Here is a 19,357-nt window from a genome sequence, read left to right on the forward strand (position 1 = left end):
CAGTGTTTGGACCAAAGAACACAATTGACTTGTTCCAGAAAGCTGTCATCAGGGACATACCTAAGGTCATTGACAATCCTACCAAAAAGAAGGGGACATTATAATTTAACTTCAACAGATAGAAAAGCTCTTGATACACTGGTAACATCGCTGTCATGGATAGACTGGATTACATATGTATGGCAGAAACACACTTACAAGAACTGGGCTGTTATGAGAAATTAAGTAGCAACCCGAGTATGGCAATCAACCTACAGGCAAAAAAACTAGTTGCAAAATGGGGACTGCCAGGGTTAATGACGGATGAGGAAATTATGTTTTTATGGACCACATTTTCCAGGTTCCCAAAGATCTGTTGTTTACTCAAGTTCCATAAACAATTTGATCATATACCAAAAGGGAGACCTATAGCTAGTGGAATGGGGTTGGTTACCGAGAATTTCTCAAAATATATAGATGCCATCCTACAATCAGACGTTCTAAAGGTGCCCTCCTACTTATGTGACACTATGCATATGCTACAAATAATATAACATTTTTAATATACATTGATCAGGCCTGTGTTGGCTTTAGAGACTATTGAATATTTATATGGAAAGAGATCCGCCTCGTACCTAATGCATATCACTAGGTTAAAAGAAATATTGCATTTTTCATTATGAATAATGTATTTCTATTTAATAGTAACATATATAGACAGACTAGGGGAATGACCATGGGTGCCAATTAAGCCCGTCTTTAGCCAATCAGATTTTTGGCCTTTTATTAAGATCAATATGTTCATGTGTATAATGGCCATTCAGCACATATTAAGTTATGGGTACGATACATGGATGATGTTTTATGATTTGGCTTGGAAATGAAAAAGTGTTGCACAAATTTAATTTTGGAATATGCTTCACATGTAACAACAATGCTAGAGATATTGATTTTTTTGGATATACACCTCTTTGTAAAAGATCAGAGAATTATGACAAAGACATTTAGAAAACCCACAGATGACAATTAGATTCTAACAGAAACAAAATGTTGCAAGACATGTATCATCAAGAATATCCTGACAGGGGAGTTTATTAGCACAAGGAGAAATTGGACCACTATTATGGACTACCAAAAGGAAAGCAAAATATTAACCAAGAAGATTTTGCAAAGAGTGTTTAATGACTTGATTGTGGGTCAGGCAAAGAAGAGGGGATTGGCAGACCAGAGAAGTGATCTACTGAAACTCAAAGTCAAGGAAAATGCAGTAGACCAACAGGTGGTGAGGTTGAGCACCAAATACTCCATAGAAAGTCATTTTTAGTATAAAATATTTAAGAGACATTGTCACATTCGTTCACTAGATGAGGATCTGTGGCATTATATCCAAAAGGGTGTATGTGGACTTATTTGCATATGTGGATGGGCGTATATCAGTAGCACCATTGGGGGTTACGTGTATGCATTAGAAAACATCTGAGATTTCCATTGTCAGTTCATTGGCAGACACATCACCAGATGGGGGATAAAAGGGACATACAAGTTGTGGGCCTCAGACATATAGGATGTGAACCCACGGGAAGTGATAGAGATAAGACCCTTAGACAATTCAAAGCAAAAATGATCTGCCAATATAGCACATACAGATGGGTCTCAACTTTTATCATGAAATGGGAGTGTTCCTATGAGAATGTAACTTTGAACAATGGGTATTACATGAACATATTGCAGCCTGGAGATGATACCAAGATGTACTAGATTTAGCAGTGGTTGGGTCAACCTGGGATGTACTGTGACAAACAGGAATCATATTTTTTGTATATAGAGTAGTGCTAACTCATGTCCACATTGTTCTGGGTTTGCTACCTGAATGGCTGAGCCAACAGGTTATCCTTACACCATATAAGATAGGAGAGATTGTTTGAGGGGACATATGAACACAATAAACTAAGTAATGGGATTGATAATCATTGGTAATTTAAATTATCTGGAAGCCAGAGGGATTTTCAAGTTTAGAAATTAGGCAATTCAATGGGAGTAACACGATTGTGTATGGACGATATATATGACATGTTTTGTCAGGTGAAACAAGGCAATGTGTGTTTAACAAGTTTAGGATTGTGGTCGGTGAGAGGCCTAAGAGATGGAGATTGTGTCTTTAATTTAAGTAGAAAGATTGCCTAAATTAAAAAGATTGTGGATTGCGGAATAGGTTGTGGTAATTCCAATTCATTGGAAGTCAGAGAGATCTTCGAGTCTCTAAGTCATTGAGAGTCATTTCATAGAGAATGGACAAGATATGACATGTTTTGTCAGATGAAGTAAGTCTATGTGTGCTTAACAATTAAAGGTTTGTGGTAGGCAAGAGGCCTATGAGATGGAGATTGTGTTTTCAACTTAGGTATATTGGGATGGAGTTCACAATGAGCACCGTAAAGCAACATAATGATGCACAGTTAATGAAGCATTTTGAGACTGTATATAATACTTGTACCAGGATGGGAACCAGAGAGGAACACTGTTGTGCCTAGAGGATATTGAATTGGTAAAGGTTGATGACTTTAATACATGTAAGAAATGTTGTATGGTTTATTTGAAGTGCCATACAGCACTGGCACTAGATGGTTTATGTGTACATTAGTTACATTAACATGAAGTGGAATGTCAGTTATACCTACTACTGTGTTAAGAGATGAAATGCTGTTTTCAGATGGTAATGGGTGTGATGCCACACGTGCAATGCGCAACATCACACAGACATAAATAAGTTCCAAAATGACAGCTGGTGTTTATCTGCCACATCAATACGCCAACTCACCCAACAGGGCTCTGTGCGTTAATACACACAGTCTAATGTGAGTATAGATGATCATTATCACTCTAGAACCAATAGCAAAAGGAAGAACCTTTCGGTGATGGAGGATATCCGTTTTAATGTGTAACCTTTCTATTGGTAGTTTGTTACATATTCCAGTGGAAGGAATTGAGGTACACTGCCAGATATCAAGAGGTTAAGCAACCAACATTGAATGAAGACAATCAGGTATGTGAGAGGAACAATACGATTGTGTACCTTTACAATGATTGTAATTAGGCCCACACTTTTGAGTTGTTAGTGATGATGCATATCTCTCATTTCCCAATATATAGAAGGTGTTTGAATTGGAGTGAATACATGGAAAGATTTATTTTGAAATAGAATACAAGTAGAAGTGTATACAATTGGTGGCTATGAAGAACACTATTTTTGGAGTCTATGTTTGGCCACATACGGTGTTAGTGTGTGGGTGCAGGTACACATGAGAGATAGGTGATGGACACTCAGATTATTAGCTGAGTACACTTTGTACACTTTTCAAATTATTTTGGTGCCGTTAGGATGAATGATATTCTTAACCATTGGAATACATTAAGTGGTAACCAAGCTGGTAGAAATATTATGTTGGAGTGAGATTATACACTGACGTGATAACTGACACCTACCAGGAAGGTGTAGGGCATGAGTTGCGCTATGACATTTATAAAGAATGTAAGAAGTATGAACATGTGACTATTACAAAAACATTTCAACCTCTAAAGATTATCCGTTTCTCCCTCCCTTTCTTTTCCCCTCTCCTGATTCCCTCCTCTCCCCCTTTCCTTTTCATTGTTGAATAATATGTACATTGATGTGTGTTAAACATGACTATGAAATGTTAATTGATGACAATATATGGTTTGTTTTTGGATACATTATGGCTGATGATATTTTGTGACGTTTTGGGATATATGTCCATGAATTTAAATAATTTGTGAATCCCTGCACAACACACATGTGGTGTCTATAATGTAATATATTGTGTTATGAGCCCTGAAGAGGACCTTGTACCAGTCAAAAAATGTGTCAGCTGTTTTTGGGACATTAAATGGCTGTTTTGATCCATTATTTATCAAATGAATGTGTCTGACAGAGTTCTGTATGAATAACCAGTGATAGAATATGTGTAGGGAGATAAGGGGCGCATGTGTTTTAGCTACTCAGTAAATTGCAATTTTTAGGGTCTTGGGTTTAGACTATTAGCTGACCATTAACCGTTCTTGCACCCTCTCAAATGTAAAGTATGTTCAGGAAGACTAATTGGTCTCGTGCTTATGACAATAGGTAGTTAGCTCAACCAGATAGCAGCCCCACCAGTGTACAAACATCTAAAACTATCCTAACCCTCTGCCTATGTACATTGTTTGAAGGAGAAAATACATAAACAGATATGGTGGATCTGATGCAGCAAGGCACATGTCTGACAGGCTCAAGGGAAACAGACCTAAAAGTGATAAATGTGAGACAAGTTGACAAAATCAAACTTAGTCATTTGCATGAACTAGGCAAATTACAATATTTGCAATGGTCAGACATATATTTTGGAGCAATCTTTGTCCAGACCTTCATCTAGTTGCTGCAAAAGGCAACAGGAAAGCTGAGTTTGTGCATTAGCCAGATGGAATAAGATGCTGTTCAACAGTGACAAAAGAAATAGCTTCATAAATACTGTTTCAAAAATGTAACCTTTTATAAATTGATAAAGATGTTTAGGGACATTTCCATTACAGAGCCTTTCAGTGCTGAAGAGAAGAAGTAAAATCACCAAATTGGCATGGTGGTGTTGCACAGATGTGTACATTGAGTATGATGATCAGGAGTGCTCAACACTTGAGCAACAATGTAAGAGGGGTTGGTTTGCAGAGAATGAATAACTGATTTAATCAAATCAAGAGAATTTTTCTAAAGGATTCTTTAACAAGTGATCATTTAAGCTCAAACCCATAACCTTTCAAAACAATTGAAAGGCCATATCTGTGGCATGAACAGGATGCATGTATACAATGGGTAAAAATTAACTTTCCACTGAATTACTATGATGCCATTAAAGTTAATCACCAAGGCAAAACAAACCGTTGAGCCTGAAAATATATTCTTTTTATATGTACATGGATTTGGTGATGGGTTGAAAGGTATGTGTTTTTCTTTTGATTCTCTTTACAAATCTTCTTTAATAAAAGTAGTTTACAAAGAAGTGTTACTTATGCCAGAAAACAAATTGAACTATTGTATGTGTATGAAAGCCTAATTAATTACATCTGAATCTTAAATATCAACAAACACTTTCAGTATGTGTGAAAGCGCGTTTAAATAAAAACATATGCAAAACTGTGTGCTCCAACGGCTGTGTGACAAGTAGACCTCTGTGAAAAATGCCAGGACCAGAGTCTGTCTTTCCTTTTTTTCTTAGGTGACCAGTGCCATGGCACTACATTTCAGGAAAGAGGCAAAAAGAGCAGAGCAAAAAGAATCCTAGCTGGATTTTAAGTGACAGAGTAGACGGGCAAGCAGTTGAGAGTCTGAGAAGTCTTACCAGGAATCATAGTACCAACGGATGTCATATGCAGAAACTGGACAGCAGCAACGGCAAGATAAGCATCACGCCCAGGGCAGAGGAGAGCAAGCTGCTCTGGAAGCTACCAAAAGGATGCAGAGGATGAGGAACAACAGATGTAGACTACATACCGAGCCAACAGAGACATTCCTGCTTCGGACAGATGCACAAGTGAGCAGACGAGAAATAGAGTAAATGATCACAGCAAATCTGAGAGGTGTGAGTGGTTTGCATACACCAAGCTCAATGGAGGAGGGTGTAAGAGAGGAACAAGAAGAAGGCCTGAGGATGCAAAGGAGTGGTATAAAACAACATCCGGTAGGGCTACATGGCTGGAAAGAGGTGGAGTAGGAAGACTACAAAGGCACCAGAAATGGAAAAAGCAGGTAACAAGAGAAGCACTGAGACCTGGAACTTGGAAGTAAAGCGCCTAGTGTAAACAAAGAAAGCATGCATTGTGTGAAGTTTTCAATACTGGAACCTGGACACAACATTCCTAGTGCCATTGGACAAAGCAATTGATGGCAGAAAGACTGAATCCTAGAACATGGAGAAACATGTCTTGGTGTGGCTGAAGAAATCAAGTAATGTTACAGGTCAGAATTATGGAGTTTGAAGGTGACATTCAGAGCATAATTTGAGAAGGCAAGTAAGGAAAGACGCACTGGCTTCCAGAACATTGAGGCAACATTCCCATAGTGACTGGAGAAAGTCATTTATGAGAGAAACAATGAATCCTGGCATGTGAAGACACAGTTCCTAGAGCAACCCTAAACAAGTATTGATAAGTGTAACATTGATTCTTGGAACTTGGAGGCTAAGTTCATAGTACAATTTGAATATATAGCAGCATTCACATACTGTGAATACTGAGACATCTGTATAAAGACCATTGATACATTTTTTCTCAAGGTGTCCTTGCAGCCACTGCCTATAATCAATGTCTGCTTTGACAGAATAGCAATGGGTATTAGGTTGAGAATGGGAGTTGGAGGTAGTCTGAAAGACACATTCTACCTGTTCAGTTAATACAAATCGAAATACATTACCTAACTCTTTATAACTTTGTAACTTAAATTAACAGGGAGACACGACTCAATGTTTAAGAGCTCACCTGAAGGTCTTTGGCAATATTTTCCTAAAAGTCAATCCCAATATATTTTACAGTAATTTCGCTGGGTTATGACCCTCTTTAACAGAAATACGTTTGTGAGGAAGAGGTTTGCAGTGACTGTATCTAATTTCGAGATGTAAGAGCGAGTGCCCACTGTCCACTCTATTTATGACTTTTAAACCAAAACTATGATCCCACATTTTAATTGAAACCAAAAAAACAATCAATTTTAGAACTACAATGGGGATTGTTAAAAATCCCCTGTATATATGGCAGGAAGTAGACACTTGTGGTGCATAGGCTTCATTTGTATAGAAGATGGTAAAGCCATAGGCCGCCATCACCATTTCATTCATCAAATAAGATTGGAGCCACAGTGGCCTAGCTTAGCCTAAAAAAAAGTAACCCCGACCCCAGTTCTGTGGAGAATTTTAACAATTTAAGAGAGAAATAATGATGTTACTTGATATAAAGTGTTTCACTGGTTGAAATTCTGATTAATTACACATATAAGCATATTTAAAACAACTGTTTGTATGGTGCTTCATGCACAGATCTACTTAGTTTTAGCCCCTTCGATTTTCTATATCTGTATAATACCTATCAAGGTTAGGTGGTGACAATAGCCAAGTTTCTTGCCACAAGATTATACTTAGAAAGTCAGCAGTAGGTTGGACTGTTTTTTGACAACACATTTTCTATGTTCTAAGTAAGAATTAAAACTACTCCTTCCTATTAATAATAAGACCTTTTTCCTGTGAGGTTTTTGAAAGCATCCTTGGTATCCATCCAGAACACTGCACAAGATTGTTTGAGGCAACTACAAGTGACCACACATCAACATAAAACCTAATAGGCACTATTGGACTCCAGTGGAGCATCCAGAAAGGGGTCACTTGATGCCTCAAAAGCAACCCCGTGTGCTTTTGGGCCCTTTCCCAATGACAGTCCTCCAGCGAACCCAAAGCATGATAACAGTGTGTTTGCAAAATTGACCAAGGCGAAGGATAAACTGCTTTACAAAGAGAAGGTCTTATTAGCAAATTAAATCATCCAGGAGGTTAAAGAAAATGCACATGTAGTCATTAGACTGTTTTGCCTTGAAATAGAAGAAAAGTAACAGTTCTGAGAATATTGAATGTAGCCATCAGGCAACACTGTTTTCTTCATAATTTTTCTTTGTCACACCGATTCAATAGGCCCTTCTGGCAATTAAAAGAGACTGGGGATAAACATCACCCCCTTTCAGATTTAAATTAATCCAATGATTGTTTTGTTCCATCAGTGATTGAGTTCATTCATATGGTTTCAAAAGGAAACATGGCAACCTGTGCAAAATCACGCAGCGCAGAGCAGTTCTGAGGGCAGTAAGTTAAGATATACGACATAAATAGCAAGCCGAAATTCTTGGAATAACTGTGATTGTATGGTGCTGCTATTCCTACAGCCCATAGGAGTTGCACTGTTCTTTATTACAAAATTGTGGGCGTTACAGGAAACCATACATACCGGTTTCCCAAGTCCTTCACCTTGTCAGGGTTAAGAGCCCCTCTGAGTGGATTGTGGAAGGTGTATGGAGAAAGCCTGACCAAATATAGTAGGGAACATTCTATTTAGAAAGACCCACTTCCTGCCACTACCAGTATGTTTCTGTGCAGTTAACTGATATCTCCAGCTTTAATAAACAGAACTGAAGTTGCACAGTCTTTTTCTGTTGCTTTTAGAACACTGAAGCCAGAAGATGACGAGAAACCTGAACAATCACCAGACTGCTACAAAGTCCTTCTCCAACAAGGAAAAAAAGCTGTATCAACACACTGAGACTGGAGATGACAGAGTACCACACCTGGTAGAGCGATGGAGAGTGAACCAGGAAAGCCACCACAAGAGGCTCTAATGTGCCTTGGCCAGGACTGTGAAAGTCTCACACTCAAGCAGGGCTACTGAGCAATCATGACGCACCAGCGCACCATGCCCATCAGGGACTGAAAGGAGTATCATACCCACCCATCATTAAAGAACAGAACAGGAACTCTTGCTTTCCTGGACCATAATACATGTTATGTGGCGAGCTCACGTGGAGAAATGGGTGGGGCTTACTACCCCATTCAAGGCTTTACACTACACACACACACACACACACACACACACAAACACACACACACACACACACACACACACATTAACAGGGAACAAGAAGGAGAAAGTGTGGGCTATTTGGGTATGGTCAGTAGTGGAGTTGGAGGATGACCAGGAGACCAGCAGCAGGGAGGAAGGAGCTTCGGGTATGGGGAGAAGAATTGTGAGGCAGTTAAACTCTTGGCTAGAGAGTGCAAGTGGAGATTCAGTGTGAGTGTGTGTGTTTGTGTGGCAAATGCTTAGAAAGGATAGTCTAAGGAGTGATTGAGAAGCAACTGAATACTGATTGAAAGGATGGTGAATGAGTAGTATTGTGGAGGAGAAAATATTAGTTTAGAAGAGGGGTAGTAGTGTGAGAGAGGGAGGCATAGTGGTGTGGGGGAGGGAGCAGTAGTATAGAGGAGGGAGGCCCAGTATTGTGGAGGAATGAGAAGTAGTGTGGTCGATAGAGTAGTATTGGGGAAGAGGGAGGAGCTGTAGTGTGGAGGGGTGAACAGTAGTATTGGGGAGGTAGGAGTTATTACACAGTGGTAGTAGACTAACGGGAGCTGGAGGGAAGGAGAAGTAACATCAAAGGATGAAGGTCAGACCTAGGAAGAGTGAAACATAGAAGGGACAGAAGATTGGTGGGATGAGTGAGAATGAAAGCTCAAAAAGAGATGCTTGAAAATTTAGAGGTGAGAGTGAGCATCAGTATTTGTAAGGAACTATCTAAAATACATCTAGAGCACTAACAACTGGGTACAGTAGGGGCACTTAGGAAGTCCCTGTGGGAGTCTAGGAAGATGGCATTTAGGACTTCACCTCAAGCACAAGTCAATTTCAGATAGTAGGGTTCAACATTCTGTAGCACTAACAGTGGTTACGTATGCAGGGTTAGGGAGGAGGTTCTACATTAGACACGAAAGCGAATGACGGCGCTAGACCCCACAAACCTGCAATAAAACCCCTTGAATCACTTCTGAGAATGGGAGTGATTCTAGAGCCACCTGTGACACATCTAAGCCCACAATGCAAACTGCCTTCACCTGGCTTATATATGTTTATTTCAGTCTTTAGACTTGTGTCTGGTTTAGCAGAATATGTAATGACCAGTGATTGTTTTCCTCTGAACTATCAATATTGATTATATCGCAGTATCAAATTAAACCAGGTAAGGTATTCGTTAATTGATTCATCAAAGTCCTAATAACCTTATCGGAACCAGTGTTAAACCTTTTCTATAATTCATATTGTTTAGCTGTAATGTGTCAATTGTTCCACCACAAGTGATTAGTAATGATAAACTTACATTGACCACTGAGAATTGGGCTACCAACTCACTCACAACATTTTTTCTTTAGGAATAATCTGATGTTCCACTTCAGGGATGTCCTTTTCGTGGGGCCTCCCAGAGGGAGATTTTGAAGTTTCCCCTTTCGACATCACGGTCATAATTATTGTTAAAAGACATACAATAAAAATACTGACAAATACAATATCCTGTATATAAAAAAGGAATAGATCCTTTAGCATAGTCCAGAAAAAGGTAAAGTGCTTCATGCATACTGCATCACAATACAATGAAACCTAAACAAACTGCCTATACAGCAAGTACAAACAACACATAAATATGCGTATACTCAGTGCAGGTTCAATTCACTTTAACCTTAAATAGTCAGGAGCACTCCTGGTATTTGGGTTGTAATTTGGCCCAGAATTAACTTCAGCAAGATTGTCAGATGTCACTGACAAAAATAAATACACGCTCATTGGAGTCAAGCTTGAGGGGCTGCCCTAGTCCAACACACCCTTCAACCTCTGGAGCTTTCACAACACATTCACACAGCGTGATATACTTCAGAGCGAAGTTCACCACAACTCCATCCACTGGACCCATCCAAGACACATGCATAGCCACAAGGGCAAAGAGGACCAATTGTGGGTTGACAAGGGCATGACAACCACTAACAGCATTGAAAGTTTCATTCTCATTAAGATAGAGGGGTAAAATGGAAGAGCGATGAGGAATACGTGGGAGGAACATCCAGTCAAAAGAACATTATCAGGGGTAATCATTTGTTTTTCGAAAGTATTGTGTCCTCCCACGTTTTCTTCATCTTTTATAGTCTCCCAAAGCAGTCTGTTGAAGGGGGTGAAAGAGAGAATGCATTGCTGATTAATGCTGTGAAGCACAGCATTGAAGAATTTTGCTTACTGACCTGAAATTGAATCCAAGCAACAGTATTTGCTGAAAGTGTGCAAAAAGGACCAAGTTGCTGCACTGCAGATGTCCTGCATGGGCAGCCCTCTCTCAAAAGCTGAAGAAGTGGCCACTCCTCAGGTAGTACGCCTTCTTCAGCCTTCAGAAAATCTTTGTCAGTTAAGGAATAGCATTCAGAAATGCATAAACGATTCAGCGAGATATGTTTTGCTTGGTGACTGCTTGTCCCAATTTGTGTCCTGAATAGCCCATAAAGAGTTGGTCACATTGCATAATTGTGCACATTCTAGTAATATCTAAGCTTAAGTCCCTCTTTGAGTCCAAGCGATGTACCCTCTCCTTCTCCTTAGAGGGATGAGGTGGTGGGTAAAAAGCAGGCATAACGATCTTCTGAGCCAAATAGCACTCCGATACTACTTTTGGTTAAAAAAAACGCACCCTCAAAATCACCTTGCCTTAAAAAAGGTAGTAAAGGGTGGGTAGCTCACTGACTATGTGGTCTGATGTAATCACAGTTAGAAAAATAGTTTTTAAGGGTCAAAATTCTGAGTGGACAAGAATGCAAAGGTTCAAAAGGTACTCCCGATTAGAAATCTTAACACCAGATTTAAGTCCCAAACCAGTATAAAAAAAGGGACCTGGGAACTATATTTGTTAATCCTTTTAGGAACTGAACTTCTATAGGGACTTTGAAATAGGAACCCTGATCTGGCAAATGCTTAAAAATAGAAAGCACCCCTAGATAACCCTTTACCATGGAAACCTGAAGCCCCTATCCCTGCAACAGCTCCAGAATGTATTCTAACAGCTTCAGCACAAAGACTTAGTTGCTGGCCTTCTGGCCGAAAGCAACACCACCATTACATCTTCTGGAAGATCCCAGTCTTTATGCCTCACTATAAGTTGGCGGGGTGATAAACATGTAGAGGTAATAGCATTACTGCTGCATTACCTCACCGCCCAATAAGGAGTTTCGGGAAAAGTTTCAGGATTAATCTCCAGCTCTCAGCTGGAGGTGAATGTGCTGACTTTCCACTCATTTTCGGCACAATTACCACAGTGCAAATTACCCCTGTGTTAATTGCGCTGAAAATACCCATTGAGGCCCGTGGACTAAACAAAATGGGGACTTATACCAGCAGCACCACTTGCAATCTGGCGGCAGAACCGCCAGACCAAGTGGCGGTAACAGTAATTGCATTGGGCCGTATTCCAACAGATTTACTGCTGGGATACCGCCCAACTGTGATGAAGTCCTTCGTATCTTATTCTTTCATAAACCAGGTGTGAAGGTTCAGAGTACTGATTTCTGGATGAAGAAGGCGACCTCGCTCCTGGGAGAGCAAATCCTCTTTTTGGGGAAGATGAATTGGAGAGTAGATGGCCATCTCTAGAAGGTTCGGGTAGCACTTTCTCTTGGCCCAGTCCAGAGCAATCAGGATCATGGATTTCAAACAGATCCACCTGAGGGGTTCTCCAAAGGGTGAATAGCTCTAAAAAGTCTTCCTGAGCTAGTTCCCACTCGTGGGGGACAATGCTCTGCCTGCTCAGAGCATCTGCCAATATGCTTTCCTCTCTGGCTAGGTGAACTGCCAGTAGAAAGATTCCTTCTTGTAGTGCCCAGAACCAGAGCTGCAATGCTTCAATGCACCACGGCAGTGACCCGACAACCCCTCTTTTGTTGAAGTAATACATGGCCACTGTGTTGTTTGTCGTTATCAGGACAGTCTTCCCACATACAGAACGCTGAAAAGCCATCAGCGCTAATCTGTTTACTCTCAGCTCTAAAAGGTGTATCTGAAGTCTGGACACAGACGAAGACCAAAGACCGCTGATGGAAAGGTAATTCATGTGGGCCCACCACCCTGTGAGGGAGGTGTCCGTCACAAGTGTTATATCCACCCATGGTTGCCAAAAAGGATCCCTTTCATCACATTCACCTGACAGGCCCGCCACAGGAGATCTGTGTAACCTTGTTTGGCACCTAAAGAAGGTCTGTCATTCTGCCATAGAACTGTGACCACTGGGATCTGAGGGCCCAACAAAGGGATCTCATTCGCAAATGGGCTTCTGGCACCAGAAGAATGCAGGATTCCATGATACAGAGCAGCCTCAGAAAATCAAAGATATTGAGCACTCTGAAACTTTTGGCCCATCTGAAAAAGGTGTTGAGTCCTCAACTCGGGGGGTGGGGGTGAGGCTTTCCCAGAGGATGACTCCAGATCCGCTCCAAGAAATTGAAGCTTCTGAGTTGGTGTCAAGTGGGAGAAGCTCAGCCTGTGGAGGAAGAGGCAAGTCTGACTAAGATGACCCTGAGCTTGTACGCAGAACAAGCTCTGATCAGCCAGTTCTTTAGATAGGGGTAGATGTGAATCCCCTCCTCCTTAGACTTGCTGCCACCACCACCGTGAACTTGGTGTGAACCCTTGGGCTGAGGTGAGCCTGAATGTCAGAATCCAAAAATGATAGCGAGAACCACCAATAACAAACCTCAGGTACTTTCTGTGCTCAAAATAAATTGGCACATTAAAGTAAGCATCCTGAAGGTCCAATGACACCAACCAATCCTGGAGTGGAATGGCCTGAAGAATCTGTGAAAGAGTAACCATCTTTAACTTGTCCTTCCTGAGGAACTTGTTCAAGTATTTCAAGTCCAAAATGGCTTGCAGTCCTCCGTTCTTCTTGGGGATCAGAAAATAAAGCAAGTACAAACCTTGATTCCTCTTCGCCATAGGTACTGACTCTATGACATCTTTCTCCAACAGGCTGACAATCTCCTCTAAGAGGAGCAGATCCAGACCTTTCAAGGCTGGGCTTCTCGGATGACAATCCGGGGGTGTTTTTAGGAAAGGGATGCAGTAGCCATGAGCTATTGTCTGCAGTGCCCAAGCATCGGAGGTTATGCCTGAGTCAGCCTGCTGCCACCAGAGTCTTGAGAGCCAAGGACTCAAAGGGGTTTAAGGGTTGTTGCTGAAGTCAAGGGCATAGAAGTAGAGGTTGAGAAGGGAGTTTTTCCTCCTCAGTGAGCATCGGGGAGCTCTTCTTTGGCCTCTCTGTGAAAGCTGGCCTCTTCCTATAGCAAATTCGGAGTAGAAATGAAAAGGCCGACCCCTCCTACTGTGGGAAGACCCTTGAGAATGTTGAGGCTGGTGTATCGCTGCTCCCAGCGACTTAGCTGTCACCTTGGATGCCTGTAATTTTTGTAGGCTGTCATCGGCCATGGGGCCGAAAAGCTGGGAGCCATCAAATGGTATGTCCAAGAGTCTTGATTTGACATCAGGTGCAAAACCAGACTTTCTCAACCAGGCAAATCTTCTGGGGACAGTACTCGCCGCCAAAGCTCTGATTAACCAGTCTGAAAAGTCTAGTCCAGACTGGGGGGTTTGGCACATGGCATTCTTGCCATCTTGCACCAGGTCAAGAAACCCCTTTCTCTCGTTCCCCTCGGGAATATGCTCTACAGCCAAAGTTATTACATCACACAAGGTGTGCTTATACTTGGCCAGGGCACAAGTTGCATTGATAGTATGAAGGGTCACACTTGTGTATGAGCACAATATAAATAAAATATCATTTCATTTCACGCAGCCTGCGGAAAGCACCCTCTTCCCTAAGGCATCAAACTTTTTATCATCTACATACGGGGGGATAGTATGATAGGCTGCAGCCTTAGAAGTTGATGGGATTACCTGAACACCTAAGCTTTCCGGAGTGGGGTGTTCTGAAAGAAAACTTGGATTTACTGTGGCCGGCCTGTATTCTTTGGCCGATCCTTCTTAACCACTGGTGTTATATCTGGTTTTAAACAGTTTTTCAAAGACTCTGGTTCTCAATGCAGTGTAGAAGTGTAATAGTGGCTCCATTGGGGAGCCCCTAGCCAGCATGATTGTAAGGTAATCCTTTTCCAGATTGCAACTGGTTTTCCCCAACTAAGATATTCCCATGACTTTACCCATCACTGAGGTAAATGAAGGGTCTGCATGTCTTGAAGAGACAGGAGTGGTGAAATCTGTCTCAAGTGAGATGTCTAAGCCACTAACATCCTTCAGAGTGTCCACAAGTTTTGCAACCTGGAATCCTCTAAAATCCACTCATCAGTCAAATTGGGAGTACCATACTCCAATCCGAAAGGTACATCCACTTTCTCCTCCAAAACTGACCCTATGGTCTTAAAAAAGTCAACCTTAGCTAAAGGCTTACAAGACTTCAGCAAATCAATAGAAGTCTTCGAAGTCTTCCAGGGCATCAATGGCATTGATAGCGTCGAAGACGCTGAGGTCGTTGACAGCTTTAACAGCTTCAATGACAACACTGGCTTTGATGGGCCAGGTACCCGCTCCTTTACAGGAGTAGAGGAGGAAGACTTAGGCTTCAATTTGTGAAGAGACAAAGACTCCTTTGACGGATGTCGAGGAGACTTACTGCATGTGCTCTTTGGCATGTGAGTAGAGGTCTCATAAGACACGCTGTAGGTCTTACTAGGGTCTGAATCCTTCTTCGGCTCTTTTGAAGGGGCGATTGGAGCTGCCTTCAGAAAAACATTCTACATCTGGATACAACATTTCTCTTAGTCAGCATAAGATCCTGACTTGCTTTGAATTGTTACCCGTCTGTGCGGAGAGGGGTCTGATGAAAACAGCCACGAACAATGCTTTTGTTTCTTTTTGTGTGCGGAGGATGAGGATGAATGACGAGATCTGGATCTCGAGTGCTTTGAGTGTTTGGGGTGCTTTTTCACAGGGGAACCTCCCTGACTCATCCGATGTCCTATTTTGGAAGGGGCAGTAGAAGGGGATTTAGAAAGGGGCCTATTTGCCACAAGTTTCCCCTTCCTATCCGTGAAGGCTTTAACTGTCATCGACTTACAGGAACTGCAGTTTTCAACTCTGTGTACACACCCAAACACCAAAGGCAGATCCAATGTGGGTCTGAATTGACATTTAGCACCACCATCTAAGAACCTTTTGAAACCAAGCTTGACATTTTCGACGAACTTCGAAAACCTAAAATATGTATTGAGAAATAGCAGAGGTTATTTACTGTCAGAAGCGTACAGAGCATGTGGAAAATCAGAATTTAAGGAGCATGCACCGCACAAGTTTCTTACACCAGTGTTGATGTCACCGCCAAGGACAGGACGCAGGCCATAGAGGTCCACGACTCGATGATGCAAGGTCCCGACACTTTGGAAAAAAGTTGCCAAAGCTGCAAGCAGACTTATGAATGTATGAAAGATGAGGAATACATTTGAGGACACAACCCATTCGAATCTGCTCTTCTTGGAAGGTACTGAGAGAGAGGGTTGGAGGAGGAATGTCAGATGCAGACATGGTGCAGAGAAGACAGATATTCCTCTGCATGGCCTGAGCTTGTCAGTGAGCTGATGCAGGGAATGAGTAAGTGTGGTGAGTATTAAATCCTGGCGGTGAGAATAATTTACATGCTCAAGCCACCGCAGAATAGAGATGGAGCTAATGAAAAGGCCATGGGATAGACAAGACACTCCCCAGGTAAAACCTGGCAGGCTAACAATCTCAGAAAGAAGTTCCAAAGTTGGGAGTCTGTCCTTAAAATGTGGTGATAAATATATCATAACAGACTCTTCCAGTCTCTAAGCACTGCCATAATCAGCGTGACCATTAATTCCTACATGGGGTATTCAATTTATTGCCCTCTGGAATAACTTGCAAGTAAAGATTCTAGTGCAATCAGTGAAAGCAAAGATTTGGAGAAGTATTGAACCCTGGAACATGGAGCCAAAGACCCTGGAACACAGAGATGCAATTGGAGAACAATTATTTGGAAGGCACTGAACTCTAGCACCTCGAGGCAAAGTTTGCAGCACAATTGCAGAAAGCAAGTAATCAGGAAAGTGCTGAATTTCGAGACTTGGGAAGTGAAGTTCCTATTGCAACAGGAGAACGAATTGCTTGTAGAAACATGGATCCATGTAATATGGATTGAAAGTTATGTGTGCAAAAGCATAAACCAAATAATGAGATAAGTGTTCAATTATGGAGACAGTGTTCCAAGCCCAAATGAAGAGAGAAATTGATGGGAAAATTATTGATTCCTGGAACTTGAAGCCAAAGTTACTAAAGGCATTAAATACAGTAACTAATTTGAGAAGCATTTAATCCTGCTACATAGAGGCCAGGTTCCTAGTGGCTTTTGTGGAAACATGTATTATGAGAAATTTGGAAAACTGGAACTTAAGTGTGTGGGAGAAGATCACAAATAAATAAATATGTATATAAATAAATAAACTCCCAATTACCGGCGGAATGTGAATTTCTCTTGCATGTGGATTTTCTGATTATAAATTTGAACAACTCTATTCCGGCCCCTTCCACATCATCACTCAGTTTGCCGTAGATCTTTCTCTTTTAGCAGACTTTCCTTAGGTTTTCCCCGTCCTATTTTTGCTTTACCAATGTTTGTATGAACTATGCACATGAACTATGAACTCTGTTGTGCATGCACTATGTAAATTGAAATAGAGGTCGCTAATAACTAGGTCAAGGACCAAGGTGCTCACGTGACAAACTGAACTAGCTTAGACCGGTAAGAACACTAAGGCAGCTCAGAAGAAACTGGAGGTCATCATGGGGTGGAGGTCGAACACTGCTAAGCCTGGATTGGCAGACTGGAATTCATCATAGTACTTCACAGGCAGAAGTGGATAAGGAGGCTTTCAATGAGTCAATTGCTTTGGCTGGAGGAGTTATGAATGTGCCAGAATGTGCCAGAAGACTTAGTGGTCGTTTTTCTTGATCCTTCTGAATTCAGCTGACTAGTGCTCTTAAAAAGTAAGGGGTCTGGAGGGCAAGTCACTTCAGCCAGGTGGGGTCAATGCTGTTTCCTTGACTTGCAAGCCAATGAACAGAGATGCCTATTTTGGTCATCAATTGAAACTGATGCAGAAACCTGGTTTCTCCGTGCAAAGTTCCTAATGACAAATGAAAAAATGACTGAGGAAAAAGGCGTAGAGTTCTGGAATGTGCAGTGAAAGGTCCTACCCCTACCTGTGAGAAGCTGGACTGAGTTGAATATACTACACAGACTACCTGATTTCAAAGTCTTCCAAGTCCTGACTGTGAAAGAACTGTGACTAACAAACAGATGCCAAATAGAATTCCTTACCACCTGATGAATTATGATCCATGTCTTGCCTAGACCTCTTATTTTAAGAAATCACCAGAGTTGTATTCAGAAAGGCCCATAGGAGGGAAATGCGAATATTGGGAGAACACCCTCCAAGTCCTATGATGCATTTGCAAATGTTTTTACCCATATTTATGTGCACGAATGGCACATGGGGGTCAGTGAAATTGGGTAGTACATCAGTGAAAATGCAAAAAATTGTAAAATGGCAGCACATGTGTATCACATGATAACAATTATGGAAAAGTTACTTGCAGCCAGGAGGAAAACGCTATTTAAAAGTACTTAAGACCACATTGGGTTTGCATCTGAGAACAGTACATATGATTACAGTGCATACATTCTGCCCATATACGTTATTTAAATGCAAAATAACATAACATAACATATTCAGTGATCACTTTCTTTGCAAATACGATGGATTACTCCAGTAGTTATTGGCATGCAAATGGAGAATATAAGCTTGACATGTTTTCCCATAAATGTCATGTCGAGTCTTCATTAACAACCAAATGTATACATAATTTATGAATGACATACATTACATGCATAACTGACTGACCGTCTGTCTTTTAATCAGCCCCAGAATGTACATTTAATTTGAGTGAACTGAATTGTATAAAGCAAAAGAATATGCAATTAAAAAAACAACATCAAGAGATATGAATCATATGCTTGTACTTACAAGTTCGTTCCTTTCCTCGGATAGCAGGGCATTACGGTCTTCCAGTTTCCTAATGATTGCACTCAGCTCAGCAATTTTTAGTTGGAAGCGACGTGCATCCTTTTCATCTAACTGCTGTTCCTGAAACAAAGATCAACTGCAAATAACTGCATATACGAGCAATTGCAATATGATAGTCGTGCACTACATAATCGCCTTTATCATTCAGAAAACTGCCCACCTAAACTGATTTTTCAGAATATGATGTGAGTTTTTGCAAAAGTGGCATACAGAAACACAACAATGGGGATGATTCAACCAATACATAGGACTGCACACATTCAAGGAATATGTTGTAAGCATTGTGAAAAATAGAAATTGCATACCTCACAAATGAATCTCCCTACAAGTGGCAATGCCGGCCTCTTACGCAAACGTGTACTCAAGAAAATGAGGAACGGCACTTTACACCGTCCACCTTAATCATAAAGCTAAGAACTATGGCCAATCTTGATATGCCGGGATAAGCTTTGAGATGTCCACGTGCAAATGCAGTTCACATAGATTTGCCAAAGTCCATCTCAACGGTGCTCTTGTCAGCTCCCTCTTACCCTTTGAGAATCATGTATAAGGTAAAAGGTACAAATCTGAAATGATCACAGCCATCTCATTTACCCCATGGC

General features: G+C 41.2%; 1 protein-coding gene across 15 annotated transcripts in view; it reads right to left on the reverse strand.

The window, feature by feature from the left end:
* Window positions 1-19,357, reverse strand: part of JAKMIP3 (Janus kinase and microtubule interacting protein 3) — a 2,072,678-nt gene that overhangs the window by 883,301 nt on the left and 1,170,020 nt on the right. For 11 of the 15 annotated variants that reach the window (XM_069611426.1, XM_069611425.1, XM_069611424.1 and 8 more), the window contains one exon: window positions 18,696-18,815. In XM_069611426.1, coding sequence (XP_069467527.1) covers window positions 18,696-18,815 — 120 coding nt within the window. The remainder of the gene's footprint in view (window positions 1-18,695; window positions 18,816-19,357) is intronic. The other 4 variants (XM_069611432.1, XM_069611430.1, XM_069611437.1 and 1 more) reach the window with 1 other exon arrangement.

This window comes from Ambystoma mexicanum, chromosome 8, assembly GCF_040938575.1.
Source record: "Ambystoma mexicanum isolate Mex_15411 chromosome 8, UKY_AmexF1_1, whole genome shotgun sequence".
Lineage (NCBI taxonomy): Eukaryota > Metazoa > Chordata > Amphibia > Caudata > Ambystomatidae > Ambystoma > Ambystoma mexicanum.